Source organism: Pararge aegeria, chromosome 5 (assembly GCF_905163445.1).
Source record: "Pararge aegeria chromosome 5, ilParAegt1.1, whole genome shotgun sequence".
NCBI lineage: Eukaryota > Metazoa > Arthropoda > Insecta > Lepidoptera > Nymphalidae > Pararge > Pararge aegeria.
Window position 1 is genome coordinate 7,579,857 of NC_053184.1, and position 21,968 is coordinate 7,601,824.

The following is a 21,968-nucleotide window of genomic DNA, read 5'->3' on the forward strand; positions in this document are numbered from 1 at the left end:
AATTCTTCTTCCTTTGTCCAAAAGAGAGAAGGCCTATACGTAGACATTTTGGTAGGACATCAATAGACTAACGATGGTATTTGATAGAGTGCGGGGAATGGGGTAATAATACTCAAATTCTTTACAGTTGAGTAGCTATGACTCGTGCTTTACCCCGACGAGGGCAATGAGACAGAAAATTGTCGAGGAGATTGATGCGGTTTGAATTGTATCTTAAGGCGATGACCTGTTACTTAGAAATGGATGAATTTGAATGCCATTGACACAAAATGACCCGTTCTTTGCTATAATGGAGACGCGAAATGGTTCTTGTGGTTGGAAAATCCAATAAGCAATCTGAAGTATCTCCAGTAAGTAATATAATCCATCTTTAGACATTTTTTAAAAACTCTACCTCAAGTATGCACTGCAATCTTACCTGGTGGTAACTTACGATGCAGTCAATGATTGTAGCAGGCTAACCGGTTAGAGTTATGGCCCTTATATTAAATATATAAATAAATATAATATATACGACATACAAAATATAATACACACGACAATACACATATCGCCATCAAGCACCAAAGTAAGCGTAGCTTGTATTATGGCTACTAAGATGACTGATGAATATTTTCATGAATAATATAAATAAATACTTATAAAATATAAGAATTTATTAAGGGCGGCCAATTTTAAGAGTGTTATAGGCTGACTGTCAGCCTGGAAAATGCTTAGTGGAACTTAGCTAGTAGCTAGCTAGTGAAATAGTAGCTGCTCCAAAAAACGTATTTTTTATGACCACTCTGACTCGAGCGTAATGATGAAAGTAAAAAAAAATCATTTCCTTAATTGTCACTAGGATTAATTGCATGCCTACTACCATAATTTGAAGCGCAGCTAATAATAATACGTAGTAAGTACTTATTATCGCATAGTTTCGGTAGCCATACTTGGTCTTCATGTCAGTTTGACGTGACTGAATACTTGTACGTTACTGATACTTTCGAAAGAAAATGCTTAAGTTACATTAAAAAATATTCAAATCACCATGAATGTTCTTATAGCATTTGAAGAGTTCCCTAGATTCAACCAGGATCCCTCGAATAGATCGTCATCAAATTAAAATAAGACCTACTCTGAGGTACGACATACCATACAAAAAAAGAATCATCAAAATTGGTGTATAATTAGTGGAGAATTCGCGTAACAAAAAAAAACATAGTCGAATTGCGAATCTTCTCTTTTTTCGAGTCGGTTGAAAAATAGAATATATGCATGACACGTTTTAAGCGTAATTTTTTTTGTTGGATACATATCGGAGCATCATAGTTAATATATCAAAAACATAGGTATTTTAATGATCTTTTTTGTATAAATTGTGCCGGCAAGTTATAAAATAACTCCTGTCAAAAGATCTGTAAGGTCTTTGATGCAGACGTTATCTTTGTTCAAAGAAAAAATATACACAGCATGGACTCAAATTAGTAAATCCTGTCCACTATCTCATTGCAACTTCACACAGTTTAGATAAAATACAGTTGGGAACTTTTATTCTATTGAGATCTAGATATTATCGCGCATACAAAGGTATTTAATAAACATGTGCCTCAAACTTAGTAACCTGTTCCTGTAACCGTATGCGGCAATCTGTTTGGTATTGAATACTTCCAAATGTGTAAATTTCCATTTTTGACAGACCATTCTTTAAGAAATCGGCATCGCGCGCGTACAGACTCATATGCTCATTTTCTTTGATCATACAAAGATGAGACAATAACTCATCTTTGTATGTGATCGTGATAGAACATCTAGTTGCCCAAAAAAAGTCGAGGGCCGAACAAATAGAGGCTGCAGTAGCTGTCCCCCTACGTGAGTAGGTCTACAAGAGTGTACAAGAAAGGCAGCTGCCATAACTTGAATGACGATCACCACCGCTGCGACAAAAGCAAACCGACTAAGATGAAGAAATGTGTAAAAAAGTAAGAAAAGGTCTAGATTGTATCAGGATACAGTCTAGAGGTTGACGATAGTGTACACTCGATTACCTGCAAAAGCTGATACTCTCAGTAGTGGGGCTTCCGATCTAGTAGATCCGTTACCCAACTGTATGATTCCAAGTGCGTGTAATAGTAACTCGTTATAAAATAAAGTTCACAGCCATTTATAAAGTATAATAAGTAAAGGCGCTACCTTTTTAAAGGGAGCTTACAAATTGCTTCAAGAGATAAGTTTTTGTTATAAAATATCTATGTACCTACTTAAAAAATGATTTAGTATTTGGAATAACGATTTATGACCTCATTAGATAGTGACAAATTAGCCTTGATTCCGATGATATCTCTGCTTGATTATATGTAGTTTATCTGACTGTATTAGAGATATTAACGTGGGAATAATTTCTTTTGTAAATCGGTGTATTATCTGAGTCATTCAAGCTATAAAAACTTCATCATCATCATCATACGCTGCTTATTAATGGCCAACTAGCCACAGTCCTCTAATCACATAGGAGACACGGTTTTAGAGCACAGACCCACCACCCTGCTCCATTGCGGGTGGTTGGTTGGTATGAATACCAACTATGGAATAAAATAAAATTGAAACGGTTCTCCAATCACAATATTTCTTGGCAGAAGTGGGCAAGTGCGGATTGATAGATTTATCACGTCGTTGTAAACAATATGAAGAATGCTCAGGTATGCAGGTTTCCTCACGATGATCTCCTTCACGGTTAGAGTAATTTTGTTGCAAATAGTGTAACTATTTACGTGATTGTGGCTTTGTATGTGTGTGATTGTTTTTGAACGTATATCGTAACTGGTATTAAAAAAATAAATGTTCACCCAATATTGTTTACTTTAATTCTTTAAGGGCAATTAATTACAGTGCAATTAAGGCTAGCATATTTTTTACAAATTTGCAGAAATAGAAAATGCTATAAAATGGTACGAAAACATTTTAAGTTAGGTCATTTTTTAATACGGAATCACCAATGGTGGTACAATAAGTACGTTTCTGATACAAAAATTAAATACAAGCTATATAAAAGCTTGAATGTGCACCAAGCTTTAGGGGCCGCTTGCTTCGTAAAAGCACAGTGCACTTCGATGTTTTGCAAAATTGCATGTTTATGGGAAAAAGACTTCCTGCTTCGATAGCCTTGCATCTTGATTTCGCTCTGTAATCGATCATTTCATCGAACGCTGGTCCGGTACTTCATAATGAGTACCTACGACGCCTTATCGTCTAATATCTCATTAAAGTTGATCGCACACTACTGCAAGATATACCGAGAGAGCAACAAGAGACCCTGCAGAATGGGGTGATAACTACCCCCGATTTCTCATCTCTTAGTAATAATTAACTAAGTAAATGGTTAGTCGAAAACCATCGTATTTCACGGCACAACACTTAGCAGGGCATGCAAGGAAAACGCGCTACAACGTGCCACCCTGTATCCAACCAACTGACACCTTGTTCTAAGCCTAACATGCCTGTGATTATACCGGCAACCACGCTCTTTAGAGTTTATTTCAAGGTACCGACCATTGCCTTATTTGTTATTTTATGTTGTTAAATAAAATATATCATTCATAGGTACAGTGTTAAGCTTTGAAATAAATTCCATGTGTTTAAGTAATCCATTAATCTAGCATTTTCCTTTTTTTTTTATTCCTCTACCAGTTAGCCCTTCACTGCAATCTCACTTGGTGAGTGATGATGCAGTCTAAGATTGTAACGGGCTAACCTGTTAGGAGTATGGCAGTTATATTAAACCCACACCCCTAATCGGTTTCTACGCGACAACCCCTCTCCCCCCCCCAGATGTCGTCGAGTTTTTTTTTTGTTATCACCATCTTCCAGTAAATTTATATTAAGCTATAAAGCTAGAGCAATTCACACTCAAGCTTTTTTATCGTTTAAGTAATCCTTAATATTATAATAGGATTTTTTTTTATCCATCAAAATATGCGACATCGTACTGGAACGCTTAATTGCTTAGCGGTCGGTAGGGCGGTAATTAGCCACGGCCAAAACCTAGAAGTCAGTAAATAAAAAAAAAGTGGCCGCCACCTAGAAGTTTTTAATTGTTGGACCGATTGCTTTTATAATCGATATCTGGGCGACCCAGTGGAGTCCAACGAAAAATCTGGTATAAGAATATATGAATTCCTTTCTGGTATGAAAAAATATAGCATATTCTTCTATAAAGTCCTTGTTCTAATAAGATACTTTTAGGCTGGATAAGTTATTATAACAAACTAGCTGCCACATCACCCGCTCTTGTTTTTGTTTTGAAAGCATCCCAGGCAAAGCAGAGTAAGAATAATTTATTTGGAAGACGTGTGGCATTCAATTTAGGTGTAGTTCTACACTTATTTTAAAGTTTTATATTCTTGAAAAAAAAATGGGATGAAGTTTAAAAAAATATTGTTCAATTCATTTAATAAAAAGAATAAGTATCTAAAAATAAATTTTGTTTAAGTGCAGTCTTGAATGTTTTTTAACTCGCAATAACTTCTTAATTAAATGTCCGATTGGAATAAATGAAAAAGTTTTTACTGCTAAATAACTATCCTTGATAAAGAATTAATATTGCGATACGAATGTAGCTCACTTTTGTTTCTACCGGCGATCTAATAAAGTTTTGGAACACAAAATTGCTAATGTGACTTAACGATGATAGTTAAATATAATCCCAATCGTACTTTTTTGTAGGTAATATTTAATAGGTACTTTTATCATGTGATATATCATTCATCATCATTTATATATATATATATATATATATATATATATACATATAGAAGCTATAGTGGCATAAGAACTATTTGTAATATAAACTTATTATACATTCTTAAATAAAATTAACTTCGATTGTATAACAAAATCCATATGTTCGTACCCTTACAGTGGTGTGCACTTAGCAAATTTCGGTTTGCACTCTAAATGAGCACTGTTTAACAAATTAAGCGGAACCGATCTTCAGTGTTGCTAATAATGTTTAATCGTAGGTTATTATTCGGAAGCGTGTATGACGCGATACTTAGGGGTAAAGTCGGGGTATAAAAAACGGTTACTTTTTAAATTCAAAAAAAAAGCACAACAGGAAATTAATATGTTGCCCGAACGTAATTTCAAAAAATCAATTTCAATGCAGCGCGGAAAAAAGTTTTTTTCCGTTCCAACGAAATCGCTTGGCATTATGTTAACTTTAGTAGACTTTAAAACCCCATATAGTTCAAAAGAAAAAGAGGCGGTGATAGCCTAGTGGGTGGGACTGTGGCGTCACTTTCAGGGGGTTGAGTTAGAACCCAAGCTCGAACTTTTCTAAGTTATGTGCGTTTTAAGAATTAAACGTCACTTGCTCAGCAGCGCAGGGTAACATGGTTAGGCTACTTCTATACCTGAGAGTTCTCCATGATATTCTTAAAGACTTGTAAAGTCCACCAGTGGGCCAGCGCGATGGACTACAGACTAAACCCTTCCTATTCTGAAGAGGTTCCTTTAGTGGACTGGTAATGGGTTGTACATAATGTTAGTTCAAAATATGATAAGCATATTATATATAATACGTAACGTAAAATATAAAAATAAATAGTTTTAAAAATTTAAACTTAATTGCTTGATTGGTAAAGCGCTCAGGCCGCGATTGCCAGAGAGTCGCAGGTTCAAATCCTGTCGGTTTCGAAAACTTTTATATGTATTTTAAATTTATAAAATTGATATATCCTCCAAGTGTAGGTAAAACACTTATAAAAATTATAAAAAATATTATAAAAATGGTTATTTATAAAATTACTTAGATACATACTATACTAAGAATGAAATAAAATAAATACCTGTTTATAATATAATAGGAATAGAACAATAAATTAAATTATTATAGCTCTATCGAAAGCAGTTGAATGTAGTCTATAAAATCATTATTAAGAAAGCACTTCGAAGCGCACATTGTATCAAATTTTTGTTTTTATCAATCAAATTATTGAAAACAAACCACAACATACTATAATCTAACGTCTACTTAAATAATTTGCCTAACTACGGATAAAATCTACGATGTGCATCTGGATACCCTATCAACCTTCATATGAATGATTATTGCATATCAGTTTGCTACCTTTACCTGTTTTAACGATATTGTTGTTATTCATGGAGTAGTATATACATACTATTGTAAATCACACTATCGTGCCACACAATGAAATTACAAATTAGTTATTTAGTTTTTTCCCAAACCCATGTGTGGCCCAGCAATCTGTTGACGAATAAATTAACCTTTGATCTTTGGTCATCGATATATAAAATTACATAGCTACTGTCAATTACCTTGGTAGTAATTCACATGCATAAAGCCTGCATAATGGCCTTCGGTGACATGGACCACCGGCAGCGAGTGTTTTTTGAGCCAGCTTCATTAGAACGAATCGCTGAGTGACTCGTGAATTGAAACTATACTGAATCGTTTATGTCAAAGAATAGATTAACGAAATTACTGTTTGCTTCAAAAATACGTTTTAGTTATCAGCGCTTTCCTGTTATTCGATTGATGATTATAATATTTGAATCAAATAAACCTCGACGTCTTAAACCGTGTGGCCTAGATAAATAAATAAAATTTTGTTGTTGTTTTGAAAACTGAATACATGAAGGAAAACTGTATAGTTTAAAATCTTAGGCTTGCCTCAATAAAGGTTAAAAAAACGCATTTATGATTGGTTACTCTCGGACACGCCTCGCCATATAGAAGGCCAACTCTGAGATATATTTTATCTATTAGTGAATCTAGATTATAGAGCTAGAAGCTGACATTTCTTTTCTGATGTCGCGATACTAAGATTCTCAGCACCTTATAACAGATAAAAAGCCTTTACCATTAACAGTTATTACATAAATATGCGTTATATAGATAAGTAAAGTTAATAAGATGTTAAGAATCTTGTCGATCATATGGACAGGCATTATGATATTGAATGACAGAATTAAGTCATTGATATCAATGCGGTGTAATCTAGAGCGGTATTATGTGAGGTCAGTTCCATAGGGGATTCGTTATTACTATCACCGATGGCACGTAATTTCTTCCGTTTATAGATAAGTCCAATATTTACTGTCATTACCACCTGGTGAGGTTAATGTACTTTATTATTGTATAAGTCTGCTTTTATCCGCGGTCTCTTACAAGTTTGATATTCGTAGAAATGTATAGCTAGAGTGGTTTTATGTTTTTATTTTGTTATTTTTGCTACGGATTTGAATTCAAACAAGTTGAATGAATGACCCAAAATCTGGATCCAAAACGGAAATGAGCCTATAAGAGCCAACGTCTCCAATAGACGTTGTTGCTAAAACTATTGAAATTGTTTTTGTTCACGCTCTTATAGGCTTATATTGGTACTATGGTATCCTCGGTATTTCACTCGACCCTTTAATTAGGTATTTGACGGGAAGGATACAACTAATTAAGATTTAGAATTGGCTTAGCGACGATTCCTTTGTTCATTTTAGGATTCCTCTAGAAAATATTTGATATCCAATTTCCTACCAATGCACACGAATAACAGTTTATATATATATATATACTTCGTCCCTAAATATTTAAAAATCTCTTTATTAGAAAATGTAGTTTTTCAACGTTATGCATGTCACTGATAGAATATAGATACATTTTATAAAACTGATATTTATATATATAATGAATACAAGTTGCCCGTATAAATTAAATTTGATATACGTTTTCTTGTTTGACATGTTCAACGGTACATGATGATACAATAAATTTTATTGTAACCGAAAAAATCATTGGACAGTATTTATTATAAGTTGTCAAAGAAGCCCCCGTTATCTGAATTATTAACCAAGTTTGCCGAGTTTTGTTTTCAAATATCATGTATATTTAGCAATTATACTTACTCGTGGGTAGTATAATTGTGATTGTAGTTTACCTACTACTTTCACCGATTGTAAACATTGTTTTTGTAACGTTAAGAAGATCTGAATTTCTGATCAAAATGATTGCGTTTATATCACTGCACGGTAGCAATCACATATCCCAAATATGGCGATAACAATTTCAGGAAGCAAATGATTATATTATTCCGAAATATTTTTCAATAATCGTCGACCATTACTTTTGCAATTCGATAAGGTTTTATGCTGCTTATAAATGTTGTTGAATTACTGGTGTAATATATCGCGATGGTACACGTTTTTGTGAGTGGACTGAACGATTTTTATGTAGTTTAATTCGCTTGTTGCGGGATTGCGCCTAATTATTTGAATAGCGCGGCTTTGAAGCAAGCCGATAAATCGTACAAAAGAAAACTATAGACATGTTTCGGTACTATATTTTCTTCATTCTTTAGTGCTTACACTAAAGAAAGAAGAATATATACTTAGTAGTAGAACTGAAATATGATTGGATACGCCTCATAAGGAAACTTTGTCAGTTCGCATGGGGGATAAAGGTCTGGGTGGTAAAAACTCCGAGTAACTGTAATAGTAGCTGAAAGCATAACAAGTAGCGAAATTAAGGAGACAACGGACGAGATTCGTAGTTAAGAATACCGTTGTATTAAATTCCCTTACACTTCGATCGAGCAGTTCACGATTGTGTGGTTGGAAAAACGTAACATACGATTTATGTTCAGCTGTGGTCGTCTAATTTTTGTTTGGACGATATTGTACGAATACTTTTTTAAACTTTTCCTATTATTTCACTCTGTTTCCATATTACAGTAAATAACAAATTATTTTAATGATTTTATAATAATTTAATAAAAAAATAATGTAAACTTCCTGCAAAAACTCCTTTTTTTCTTACTGTGTTTTTTATACCTTTTTTATTTATTCACGGCGATATTATGCGTAGTACAATTAATTCAGTTTTAATCTTACTTATTATAACTGTGGGTTACAGTTTAGTAACATTCGATAAAATAATTAAGTATTCAATGCTAAGCAGGAAGACCGTTAAATGTGGGCACGTCACATATTTAGAAATCAATAATTAAATAAACATTTTAGGGATCTGACCTAAAGGGACGGATAGATGTGCTTTGAGTGACATAATTGTTGCGGTGTTTGGTAGGAATTTCGGTTAAACTATTCGAGACATTTTGAAGAACCGCTACCTGTTACCAATCCCCAATTCATTAAAGGCCATTAATGAAGTTTATTACGATCTGACAATTTATGATGCAGCGGCCCCTGATTAATTGAACAGACAATAAATGGGACAACGTGTATGAAGTGTAGTTACGATAAACGTTTGTCGGTAAGAACTGAGCGTCTATAAAAGAAGACAAGTATAAAAACTGTCATTGAAAGTTTCAAGACTATTTTAAGCCTAGTTTTTGCTAACATTGTTCATACCAACCATATTTAGTCCAAGTTTAAAAGATATCTCGATTGAAAGAGGTATATAAATCGGCTCGCCCGACAATGTGCCAACTTAAGTTTTTTAATACATAAACACTTATAATATATTGTACTATTCATATAGCTAGTAGACGATTTACTAGTATACAAAGTGGTGTAAAGTCAGCATGATGAATACCAAACCAAATAAAGTTAATGTCTGAATAATTTTTACCGGTAAAAGCTTTTTCCTTTATACCAAGGCACTTGAACTTGTTCGATATTCAAAAATAGCATGTGCATGCGCATGGAATTGGGTCACACGCCCATTTGAAGCCATACACACTCCCTCAAGGACGCACTTACATGGCAAAATTGGGTAGTGTTTCAAAGATCGTAAACCTTTTGTTTTGAGTCCGATTGCTGTTGTAAAAGTAAGTTATTATTATTACCTATTCAGCAGCTGTGTTTACATTTTTTATCATCATCATCATCATTCTCAGTCATTTAAAGGCTAGGCTCAGGCCTCCTTTGCCATGGGGGCATGTGCGTGAACAAAATTAACTTCCTACCTTGTTTAATTATATAATAAGTTTATTCTAAAGTATTGCAAATTTTATGAAATACCTATATTCTTGGCATTTTTACTTCATAAAGGTGCGGAACACTTAACAAAACCTACTCTCGCATTATAAAATAATCCAAAAACTGTTGAAGTAGAACTCTCAAGTCTCTAACCACAGCCGAAATCGAATCTTCTAATCTAATTCTCGTAATTTACATTTTACGTAAACCAAAAGCACGGTCCAAAGTTAATTAATATGCATTTTTTGCTCTCGAAAAGCAATCGGTTCTGCGCAAGCGCGAGCAGCTGGCATGGCGGCGGCGTCCGGGCCGCGCGTACGTCGCGTGCCGTCAACGCACGAGTGGATACGAGCGCGTCCGACCGCTGGAAAGCGGGCAAATCGAGTTCGATCTTCGGCCACGTTATGCAGCTTACTTGTGCTTTTACTTCAATGACTTTTATGATTTCTTTAAAGTAGGTACAATATGTGGTTGAAAAAAAATTTCTATTGCAACTTCAATTTTAAAAATATAAAAATTACAATTAACTTCTTATCTTCTAACCAGTCTTCTTTCCGGAGTTAGGAAGAGAATCGACAATATTATCCTCATTTGATGATTTACATTGAGAATTATTGCATATCGTGACCATTCCAGCTTGGCTGCATTGGTGGGGTCGTACAACGTCTGTAACCCTTATAAGGCTGCGTTATGTGATTAGTGTTTACCAAAAGTGAATGACAATGTTAGATACTCAAAATTCAGAAAACATATTCGTATAATTAGTTTGTAAATTTTTATAATTGCCAATTTAGGTTGCAAGAAATGTCAAAATTGTAAACTAAGTATACTTATTGTTTACAATTTGATTTGATTACCTTAACGTATCAGTTTAGTATCAGTCAGTTCGAGTGATTTTCTTTATTTAAAATTATTTAACGTTTAAACTTTAGGATTACCTTCGTGCTGGATAAACAATGTAGATAAAAATAATGTTTCTGTGGAGGAACCTTCTACTTACAAGTAAGTACATATAACTAATGGTAAAACTGTGTTAATTTGTTTATCAATAGTCGGCGCCTACATACTCGTACCTATACCTGTTTAGTTTACAGCCCGGCACGTAAGTTATTATTCCCAAAAAAATCTTCGGTATCTATAGTGTAGGTGATAGATCTATTAGCAACTCTACCAATTCGCTATTTGCGGCAATATTAAAAGAGACACTCTTCTAATTTTGAGGTTATATTTTTTTGATCAGGTATCTAAGTAAATATAGTATAGGAAACTTTTTACCCCGATCAAACTACTAATTATATAACTTAGGACGGAAACAAGAATAGGTACAGAGTGATAACAAAATAATATTTAGTTATACCTACTGAACTTTAGTAAAATTTTCTGGGAGCATAAAATATGCTTTGAATATTTCTGCATAAGCACGATGAAAAAAGATGTGAATAAGTATTATTCGTTTTTCGTGTAGTAACTTTAACAAAGTAAGTAAGGGTTCTGGTTTTCAATGAATTACATTGAGTTTTTATAACACAATGACTCGAAATTCCACAATACATACCTTATTGAAAATGTTAATTGGTAACCTACGTATCAATGTTTTATGGCGATTTCTTTTGCGTGTAACTTCAATACTTATTCATACAGTTAAAATATTTTTCATAAAATATGATCGATAATATTATAAATAATTCATGTAGCTCGAGTCCCCACTTCACAAAAGACTTTATTTTTAACACGTCCTTCTCAAACTTACAATAGAAGCAAGACATTAATGTACTTATACCTAGGGTGATTAAGTTATGTACAATTGAAATTACAAGTATCCTGTCCTCACGTCAAATAATCACCTCCTGCCAATTGTTCTTATTAATCAACCAGTTATTCAAGATGAACAACATAAAAAGCTGCTTTGCTGCAAACGGATGCAAGTTTGAGCAGCGCCTATCAATTAATATAAAGAGAACTAGCTGTTGTCTATAACTTTGTTCGTATTAAAATGAATGATTAAAGTAACATGGTAAAACGACATAAACTAATTAAATCAATATGCAACAAAGAAAAGGAAAGAAATCCTTCAGCAGCATCATTATCGGCACAGGGTACGGGTCTCCTCTCTTCTACGCGCTGTACGCCCAGTGAGGATTGTTAGACTTCACATTAACTTTTTGGGAAACCCTTAGGCATGCAAGTTTCCTTACGATGTTTTCCTACACCGGTAAAGTAATTTATATTTAAACGAAATAAAAAGTAAATTCGTAAAAAGCACACCTATCTATTACGTAGGTAAGCCTTTAGTAAATAATGCGACTGAAAGGATTGCAATTTAAAGACAACAAAAAAGTTAAAAATATACAAAATGAAAATATTCATAATTTTGGAATTAAATAATTCTAGTGTAATTAATAGACAAGAAATATAAGAAGATAAAGTTTGTCCTAAGTACCCAAACTTTATGTACAAACCTACAGATATTGAATTACTGAATGTAGCTACAGCTGAAGATAGATTAATCAGGCGACGAACTATGATCAAAACGAACGAAACTACGCGAATATCTACAGGTGTGCACGTTTCCGTCGCATCTAGTCTGTCCCGTTTCGTAAAGAGCAACAAGTTCAAACAATTAATACCGACGGAAATATCCACCCATAATGGTGCGAGCTTCCCTTCCATTATCCAAAAATTACTATTGCAATTTGAATTCGCTGGGCGGGCAGGCGACGTGATCGCGTTTCAACCACATTGTCTTTCCAAATTAAATGCTACATCAGGATCTTTGGGACCCCTATTTGGGTATTTCGCGTGTGTTATTACATATTTCTCCTTTGCAAAATGTAATCTGAGTTGAGGCACGTGTAGGTAAGGCACCTTTCGTTATTTTAATTTAGCAACTGAACATGTTTGTGTATTTAGGGTTGTTGGATTGCAAATCTTTCAAGTGGCAATTGAATTCTCTATCTTGAATGAACATTATTTAGCGATGAGACATTGGAACTCATAGACTATGGAATTAAAATACCATACTTTAAAAGTAGAACTACTGGTTTTTATTATCAAGTGATTCAGGTTTCAAGGTAGGTATGTTTAAAAGTGCCAAGTATAGGGAATGAACTTTAATTTTTGGTTATAACCAAAAGTCTGTGATACAAAAAGAATTATTTGTATTACAGAAGCCATTATTTGTGCTTGCTCTGCAGTTTTATGCGTTACATAATTTAGGGTTATAGTGTGCAGACATCCTTTTACCTTCATCTTTAAACTAGATATCTAACGTTAAATTTGCATGTAATGGAATATACCTACATGCATTTAAAGAGCAGATATCATAAGTAACAATGATACCTGCGACAGTATACACTTATTTGCGTGTTCCAACAGTCATAAAATACTTCATTCAGTACTGGTTGCCACTCTTTATATTTTGCCGCAATGATCAATAAAATTAAAGAGCAATTATATACCTATAAATTTTATTTACGGATTTCTAGAGACATAATTATAGTAAGTTCGATTTCATATTGATGTTGAATCATTTATGATTGATTGGCTGGTTAATATAGGTCCACAAATTTCAACCGGAAATTAAGCCGAATGCCTAGTAGGTAGGTACCCATGACGATTGGCTACTATTCGAGAATATGCCCATTATAAACAGAAACTTAAGTAGAATTTAATAACTTACTTATTTAGATTAAGAAGAGCTAATTTGTGGCTTTAATTCTTGGTAGCTTTTTCTGTGCTTAAAACCACTTTAATTAATAAAGAAAATATTCCAAAGATCTTTTAAAAGTTAAGGTAACAGCGAATAAAATCAAAATAAAGGCCTTAAAGTTTTATTAGGGTTATTTTTTAGATTTGCTGATTTTGTATTTTCTGAGTGAAAAAAATTTGTGTCTAAAACAATGTCCGCGTAGTTCGACCTTGAAAGTTTTATATAGAACGTAACTAACTACTTTTGTTTAAAATTATATTGATATCGAGATTTCAATTGTCTGATTAAAACAAATTTCTGATGATTCTCCTTAGGACCGATTTTGGAAATCATTAATTAGTATGTTTCGGATAGAGTCAGGTTCCAGTAACACTTACTACTGTAGTTGTAGGTAAATCGTTATATGAGGCTTAACCTTTGGAGAGGTCATATAAGAATTATGTAAAGCAAGTTGGCGTCACACGCAAATCTGAAAGGGCCAACAGCAAGTAATAGGTATGACATATCAATTACCTTACACTTGATAATTCTATTTAATCTATTGATTAATCTATTTTATTTAAAATTTTAAGTGCGTACGATTCTCTGTTCGTACTGAGTAAAAGTAATATATTATCTTATTTATCTTGTAATAATATGTTAGCATAAGAAAAAGAAAACCACTTAGTTTTATAAAATATTTCGTATTTATTTACAAGAACAACCATATTGGTTGCTTGTTGAGGATTTTGTCAATAGCAATTATTAACAACTATGATATTTTTTAATATCTTAAATTATTAGGAATCTCTCTTAGGGTGCTACAACTTATCTATTTACATTAAGTCTTTGTCTCGAAATATAACGCCAATCTTGAAACGCAATAAAATCAAACGGAATTGTCCTAATCTTAGCTTTCTTGTTGATAAAATCTGTACAATATAAACTATTTTTAAACATAATGACTAGATAGACTATTAAAACTTAACTATAAAACTAAATCTTATTGGAAGCTAAGATAAGGCTACATAAAGGCACAGCGTGATTCAAGTCTTCTACGATATTACTAAATGCTTAAATGGAACAATAATCGTTTCAGTCTTGTTACTGCTATTTCATCCATGTATGAAATGTAAGCAGGGTTCGGTTGCTCAGTCGCTCGGCGGAATGCATCGATGGGGTCGTTATAGTCCACCATTATCCCCTCTCATTAGGAATATACTGATTGCGCTTAATTAGAGGTTCTCTCAGAGTCCCTTGCGCTCCAACACTCAAGTCCTTCTTGATGCGAATACTTCTTTTTTCACAATCAACAAGCCGCTCAATGGCCGCACTTTGATCACCGTAAATCACGATACCTGGAAAAAAGGAAACGCGATTACATATAGGTACGTTTATTTTCAATCACACATTAACTAAGTTATCTGTAACACTCGACATGTCGATTCGAGATATAATTCCCATGAAAACCCAACTGGTATCACCAGATGTTTGCTTAGTGCTTAGCAAATATTGTAACACGTGTGCTTCCCTCAGCGCCCTTCTATTTCCTCTTGAGATTTCGTCTTCCGGTACAATAAATTAATAGGCGGCGAAGTGGGCTACTCATTTTTTGCAAGTTTAAATTTCAAGTTTTTCAATGGCGCTACCGAATTTCGGATGATCTCTAAAGATTGACCATATGGTGAAATATGTGTCGACAGTTCTTATTGACCGGATGCAGTGTTTTGATTTAAGATAAACAAACAGAAGTTTGCGCAGCGAAACCTGTTTCCACTCGTAACAAATCAGAGCGATCTCCAAGGACCTGTTGTTATTAGAATACACCACTTTTTATGTGCAATTTTCTCACTACATGCGGGATGAACCACAGATTGTTAGAAGTAATTGTTGCTCAGCTAGCGAAATGAGAATGAAAGATGCGGGTTCAAACTTACAACTTATTAAACCTGACTTTATTCTTCGATAGTGAAACACCTAGCAAAAAATTTTACCTAAACTAGGTATAAAAGTTTTTATGAAACGACATATTTTAGGATTCGCCATTGTCAAAAGAAGATCTTTTGTGCCAACGTTATTTAACAAAGAATAGATAAACTCTACCCGACGACGGTTCAATGCGTACCCAGAATAGTATATGTGTTTACCTTTTGGCTCATACGACCGAGGGTCCTAAATCTCTTTTGAAATTGTGCAACATAAAAGCGTAGACCTGACCCGGTAGGCAACCGTGACTAACAAATAGGACAAAAAGCTTAGCATATTTTTAATATTTACCTGAGCTTTTTATACTTAGAAGGCCGCCGAAAATAATTAAGCTAAAATTTATTATCATCTAGACGTAGAGAAGTATAAAGTCAATAAAGTCGCGACAAATAGGTAAACAAACTGATAAGAATTTGGAACTATCAAAGCTCCGACACTTATATCAACACACTTAAGGATTCATTCACAAAATTTCATAAAACCTATCTTATCGATTTTTCTTGTAACCTTGTCCCCTTATCATTACCGCATTGAATAAGCCAAGTTCACGAGCCTCTCAGGAATATTTCATAGAAGTTCTTATTACTTTTAAAAGCACAAACTTTCAATTAAATCAAAAACAAACCATGATTACAAACAAAAGATAAACAAAATGTGTAACTAACCTTAAATCATTGTTGTTGCCACCAGGAAATAACGTCGAGTAACTCTTCATCTTCCGGGCTCATCGGATCATAGGAATCATAGGCATCATGACAGTTTGGTCCCGCTGAGCTCTCCGATATGAGCGAAGGTGCAGGTGAGTGTGATTCTTCGGATGAAGGAGGAGTCTGAGGTCCACTGCCGTTTAAACCCAAATTGAGTTGCGTTTCCGTACACCCCTCATCACTTTCTTCCAATAAACGTTTTAAGCTCTTGATATACTCAACAGCTAATCTCAAAGTATCCACTTTGCTCAATTTTCTCGAAGACCCTCTGCCACCTGCCAAAGCAGCAGAAACAGCCGACGGAATATGCTGACGGAGCGCTGCAAATCCATTGTTAACTTGTTTCACTCGATTCCTTTCCCTTGCATTTCTTCGAGCCACAGATGCAGGTTGGGTGGGATAAGGCTGGTGGAGATACGTTTTCTTTTTGCACCGGTTGGTATCGATCGGAGCTGGCGCCAGTCTTCTCGGCGCAGGCGACTGCAGTTGCGTGAGCTTTTGGTTGACGCCGAGGTTTTGGTATGCGTGTATCGCCGCCATGGGCATCGCGAGTGTATCGGTAGTAGGTCAAGTGGAGCGCACGTGTGCGTGCCGCGGAGGTTGCCGGTGGATTGTCGGAGGTGGCGCGCACCCCCGACACTAAGTAGCGCGCGGCGCGCGGCGGTGGGGCGCGTGCCCGGCGCGCGCGCACGCACGGGTCCGCACTCCCCCCGCCTCGGCTACTTGTTGCACGTTGCCCGTTGATCAAAATACACCGGCACTTATTATGGCCACTAGAGTTTACCCGCGATTTCGTTTGCGTAATATCTCTACACTATTGTTAGCCGATTTGCTTTCCTCATGGCAAATGCCCGGTATTAGAGCATATACCAGCCACGCTAATCCAATATAGTTGATCACCTTGATTTTATATAGTTTTTAAATATAAGGGATACGTTTATAAGTTGTGGAGTTTGGAATTATTTTCTAAAATAAGTCTATGCTGAACCGAAAATAACAAGGCCTGATTCCTGGCTTAGACACAAAAAAAAATATCAAACAGGAGTTAGGAAATTTGGTTTGTTTAACCCTCGTTCCTTAGAGCGTGAATTAAACATTATTGTAGCATATGTATAAAACAAGCAAAGACGGAAATTCTGTTCGGCCTTGATGAAGTAAAAAAACGGAGAAGCAATCAAATCCAAAAGTCCCAAACATACTCTAATATTCGAGTTGCAATCCACAGAAAGACAGTGCCGATACAAAGTTTTGTAGTAGTGAGTTATAAAGAGTTTCTACGAAGCTCGCACAGCTATTGTTAGTGGTTGTTGCGCATAATTACCCCGTCCATTACCTTGTTCGGCGGACGAGATTCGCAGCAGAGGTTGTTAGGCGAAATAGACGCTGTAAAAGATGTCACGAGCGATACTCTGATCCCGATAATGTTGAGCTCATTTTAAGCTGTTTATTGCAGAAAATTATAATATCACGTAGTAGTTAAACAGGTATTATTATTATCTTAACAGTGCAATGAATTAATAAGTTGGTCTAGAAATAATGGAAACGAAAGATCTTTATAATTAGACTAAATTTTTTCTAGCTGTTGCTCGGACATTCAGCGGAAACATCCATGCAATTTATATTAGACATATTAATGTTTTGTTCCGTTTTAAATCGAATAAAGTGAAGTTGACATTTTATTTTGTTGTAGTTTAGGGGTCGTAGTATAACATAGGCACTTAGATTTACAGCTCCCACGTTGGTCTAGTGGTTAACATATTCGTCTTGGGTTCGAATTCGGGGTCGGGATAAAGAATTGTTAGGTATTGTTTTTGTTAAAAAATCATGGAAGGAAAATAGCGGTGTCAAATACCCTGTGGCTCAAAAAGCTACTCGGTCCCGGTAAATGTCACTTGCTTGTGATAAATGTCGTTAAAGCCCGCCAACCCGAATCGGAGCAACGTGGTGGACGTAAATAGGCTGCTCAATGATAATGATATCAGAAATAGAAAAAGTGCCCGCGGTCTTGAATTGGTACCGATTTCTTCCAAAACTGATATCTACGCAGCCGCGTGAACTCTGACACCACATCTGCATTTATAAAAAAGCAGTGGGTGCAGCAGTAGTGTCTAGCAGTGGGACTTCAATATTGATATCTCAACATTTTCAAGCAATGTCTCTGAAATCAACGGGATACCAATAATTAGCAAATCTTTCGAAAATGGAGAATATTGTAACTTATGCAATAGGTAAGTAAGTATGTTCGATATGTAATATATACCTATTTCATCATATCAACCCACTACAGGGCACGGGTTTTCTTCCACAATGAGAAGGGGTTAAGTGTGGACTTCACACCTTTGAGAACATTATGGAAAACTCTCAGTTTCCTCACGATGTTGTCCTGCACCATTGAAGCAAGTGATATTTAAATTGCTTAAAATGCACCAAATTTAAAAAAGTTAGTAGTGCGAGCTGGGATTCGAACTTAGCCCCCCGAACGTGTAGCTGAGGTACCCACTGGGCTAACGCCGCTTGATCGAGTATACCTATTTAACAAGTGTAATTATCTATTACCAGTTTTTACAGCAACTTACTATGTAGTTAAAAGGCAACATGTCTGATGGATTTTGTAATCTGCTCCATTATTATCGTGCTATTCTAAGCTTGAATTATCCATTCCCGTCAAAGATGTTAATGTTAGTTCTGCGCCTACGCAGGTCCCAGACAGGTGCGTGCGGGAACTGGGAATATCGAAGCCTAACTTAGACATCACTTTTACTTTAGCTTAGGAAGTGAGTTATTAGGTTACTCTGTTAAGGAATGTTAATTGAATTTTATCGCAATTTATTTTATTAATTCCCGGGGCATTTGTAGCTTTTAATCTGCGGTGTGAATACATGATTTTGGTAAAGGCTCAAACAGCCTTCTTTGTTTTCTGGTCAGAGTTTATCTTTAGAGTTATCCGAAAATATGGTGTCGGGTTTTTTAGCCTTGAAATTAAGAACCACGGAACAGAAAGAATGGATTCTATCTGTTCTGTGGTTAAGGTCAAAATGGTGATTAGTTTTTTTTATAGGTATTTTATTTATTTAACTACAAGTTAGCCCTTGACTGCAATCTTACATGATGGAAAGTGATGATGCAGTATAATATGATTACGGGCTAGGGGTATGACAGTTATATTAAGGCCATCCTACCGTAAATAATACAACTAAATCGCTTAGCGGCACTTCTTTGTCGGCAGGGTGGTAACTAACCACTACTGAAGCTTCCCACCAGACAAAGTGAAGTCCACTCCCAGCCCTGGATTCACGTTTAGGCATCGGCCTAGCTTACGGCACATTTCAGCAGTGCAGCATTCAGGGTCTTATTATAAGATAAAATATAAAGATAATATGATGATTAAAAGTTTGATTGCTTTGGATGTTGGATATATATTAATTAATAATTTAATTCGGTACAAATTAGCCCTTGACTTGTATCTCACCTGGTGTTAAGTGATGATGCAGTCTAAGCTTTTTGATGACCTCCGTGGCGCAGCGGTGTGCACAGCGGTTAATTGGGAGGTCCTGGGTTCGATTCCCTCCAGGGGAAATTTTGAAATTCATAATTTCTGAATTTTCTCTGGTCTGTTTAGGCGAGAGACTTCTGCCGTGGCTAGTTGCCATCCTACCGACAAAGACGTGCGACTATGCGACTAAGATATAACTCGGGCCCCCGAGAGTGACGACGCAGTCCTACCCACTGGGCTATCACCGCTCCTTAGTGGGCTAATTAAGAATACTGATTACCAATTGAAGATCTTATTACACGTTTACTTATAAATTGATTTCAAATGGATCCAGTAGGGTCCATAGAGGACACAAGTTATATCTGAATGAGCATAGGCAGCTGTGTACGATATATCGTCAAGTGTCATGTTGTAGAGGACAGGTGCGTAGCGTGTGCACAGTGCGACACCGTTCCGTGCAAGTTTCGTCATCCGTGACGTCACGAACTAATTCTGGCCTCTATTTTGTGGAGCAATGGTGGTTTACAGGTTCTCATTTAATTTGTATCTGATTCTTTCATTATTTGGCGGAGACAGCTTTTGGGAACCATACAATTTTATTTAAGTTCAGTTTAGTATTCAGATAACGTTGACATGGTTGTCAAATGTTATAGATTACTCGACCGTGCCTGTACTTAAAGCTTGATAGGTAGATTTATTAGCCACAGATTCGCCACTTGACACATTCCTTGGCCATAGAACTAGGACGTAGCTACTAAAATCCGGTGATAACCGGCTGTTATCACTAAGTGGTAGACTTGAAAATACCGAATCAGTTATCGGTCCTCATACTATAAAGTATTTAAGACTAGTTATGCAAAAAGTCGAACTGACTGTTCGGTATTAAATATTGACTAATATCAGGAACAGGTGCGTTGCATAGCGCAACACCATGCGGATCATAATATGTCATCCGTGACGTCACTTACTAATTCTGGTCGACAAATATTTGCTAGGGGAGAGATATTTCGGCTAAATTGGTTTTTTTATACCACAAAAAACCAATGCGTTTGCGCTGTTTGCGGGAACCCTGGTAGCTAAAAATTGAAGTTTTCCCATCATTACAATATCAAATGTGTCTTCCATGGAAGAATAAAAGAAAATGTTTTTAGTTTATTATATTATAGGTATAATAATTGACACAAAAGTGCAAGCATTCATTAGCCAGATGAAACGATAGGCCAGTCCACTCCTCATAAAAATACCTACATGTAATGTATTATGACTCTAAAATACCATTGCAACCCTTAAATTATAGAAACAGTATCGCCATCTGGAGTCAACCCTTAAAAAGAGGTGACTCAAATCGTTACTTTTACCCTGTTGCGTGTTGCAACCCCATAAATAGTTCTTCATGAACTTAATAGATGGCGTTGTTTTTTCTTTTCCCTTTTGATGTGGATGTTACCAGATAGAATAATTATTGGAATTTAGATTTGATTTTGTAGTTAAAAACTTTAATTCTATACTATTTATATAGTTAGGCTGTTTTTTTAATTAAAATATAGAAACCACTTCGTTGGTCTAGTGGTTCGCAACTACGGACCACAAGGTCCTGTGTTCGGTTCTCGGTCCGGGCCAAGAATTGCTAGGTATTGGAGTTTTGTGTTAAAAACTTCTCAGCACCAGCCAGGAGTTTGTTTACTGGTGATGCCCGGCCACATGCCTCGGAAAACACTTTAACCAGTAGATACCAGTTATTATCACTCATCTGTGGTATTAATCGTATTTAACCGTAAACCAACTGGCATTGAAGCAGCATAGTAGGTACATGCTCTACAATTCTCTTTCCTTTGACAGAGATTGCCCAACAGTGGGACGTTAATAGTTTGATGATTTAGACATGTCTCCAGCCAATATCAATCAAAATATCTTACTTTATCTTACCATATGTTTAACGTTAACAGAACTAAGTGAAACCTGATAAATGAATAATATAAACAAAAAAGTCTTTTTGTTTGTATATCCTTTTAAGCAGTATCAGGAAGGTGGGAAAGTGGCAAAATGTAATTTTCATCCCGAAAAGAGTCGAGGTCTATATGCGATAGAATTCAAAAATTCAAAATTCATTTATTTCATGTAGGCCTATATAATATAAGCACTTTTGAAACGTCAAGTCTGTCTG

The 21,968-nt window shown here is 35.5% G+C and overlaps 1 protein-coding gene across 1 annotated transcript; it reads right to left on the reverse strand.

The window, feature by feature from the left end:
- Window positions 1-14,917: 14,917 nt before the first annotated feature.
- Window positions 14,918-16,872, reverse strand: LOC120624013 (achaete-scute complex protein T3-like). Its single transcript, XM_039890320.1, has 2 exons — window positions 16,270-16,872; window positions 14,918-14,976 (listed from the first exon to the last, which is right to left on the reverse strand). Exon 1 carries the CDS (start codon window positions 16,855-16,857, stop codon window positions 16,276-16,278), a length of 582 nt encoding a protein of 193 aa, XP_039746254.1. The 5' UTR covers window positions 16,858-16,872; the 3' UTR covers window positions 14,918-14,976; window positions 16,270-16,275.
- Between the last annotated feature and the right edge of the window lie 5,096 nt (window positions 16,873-21,968).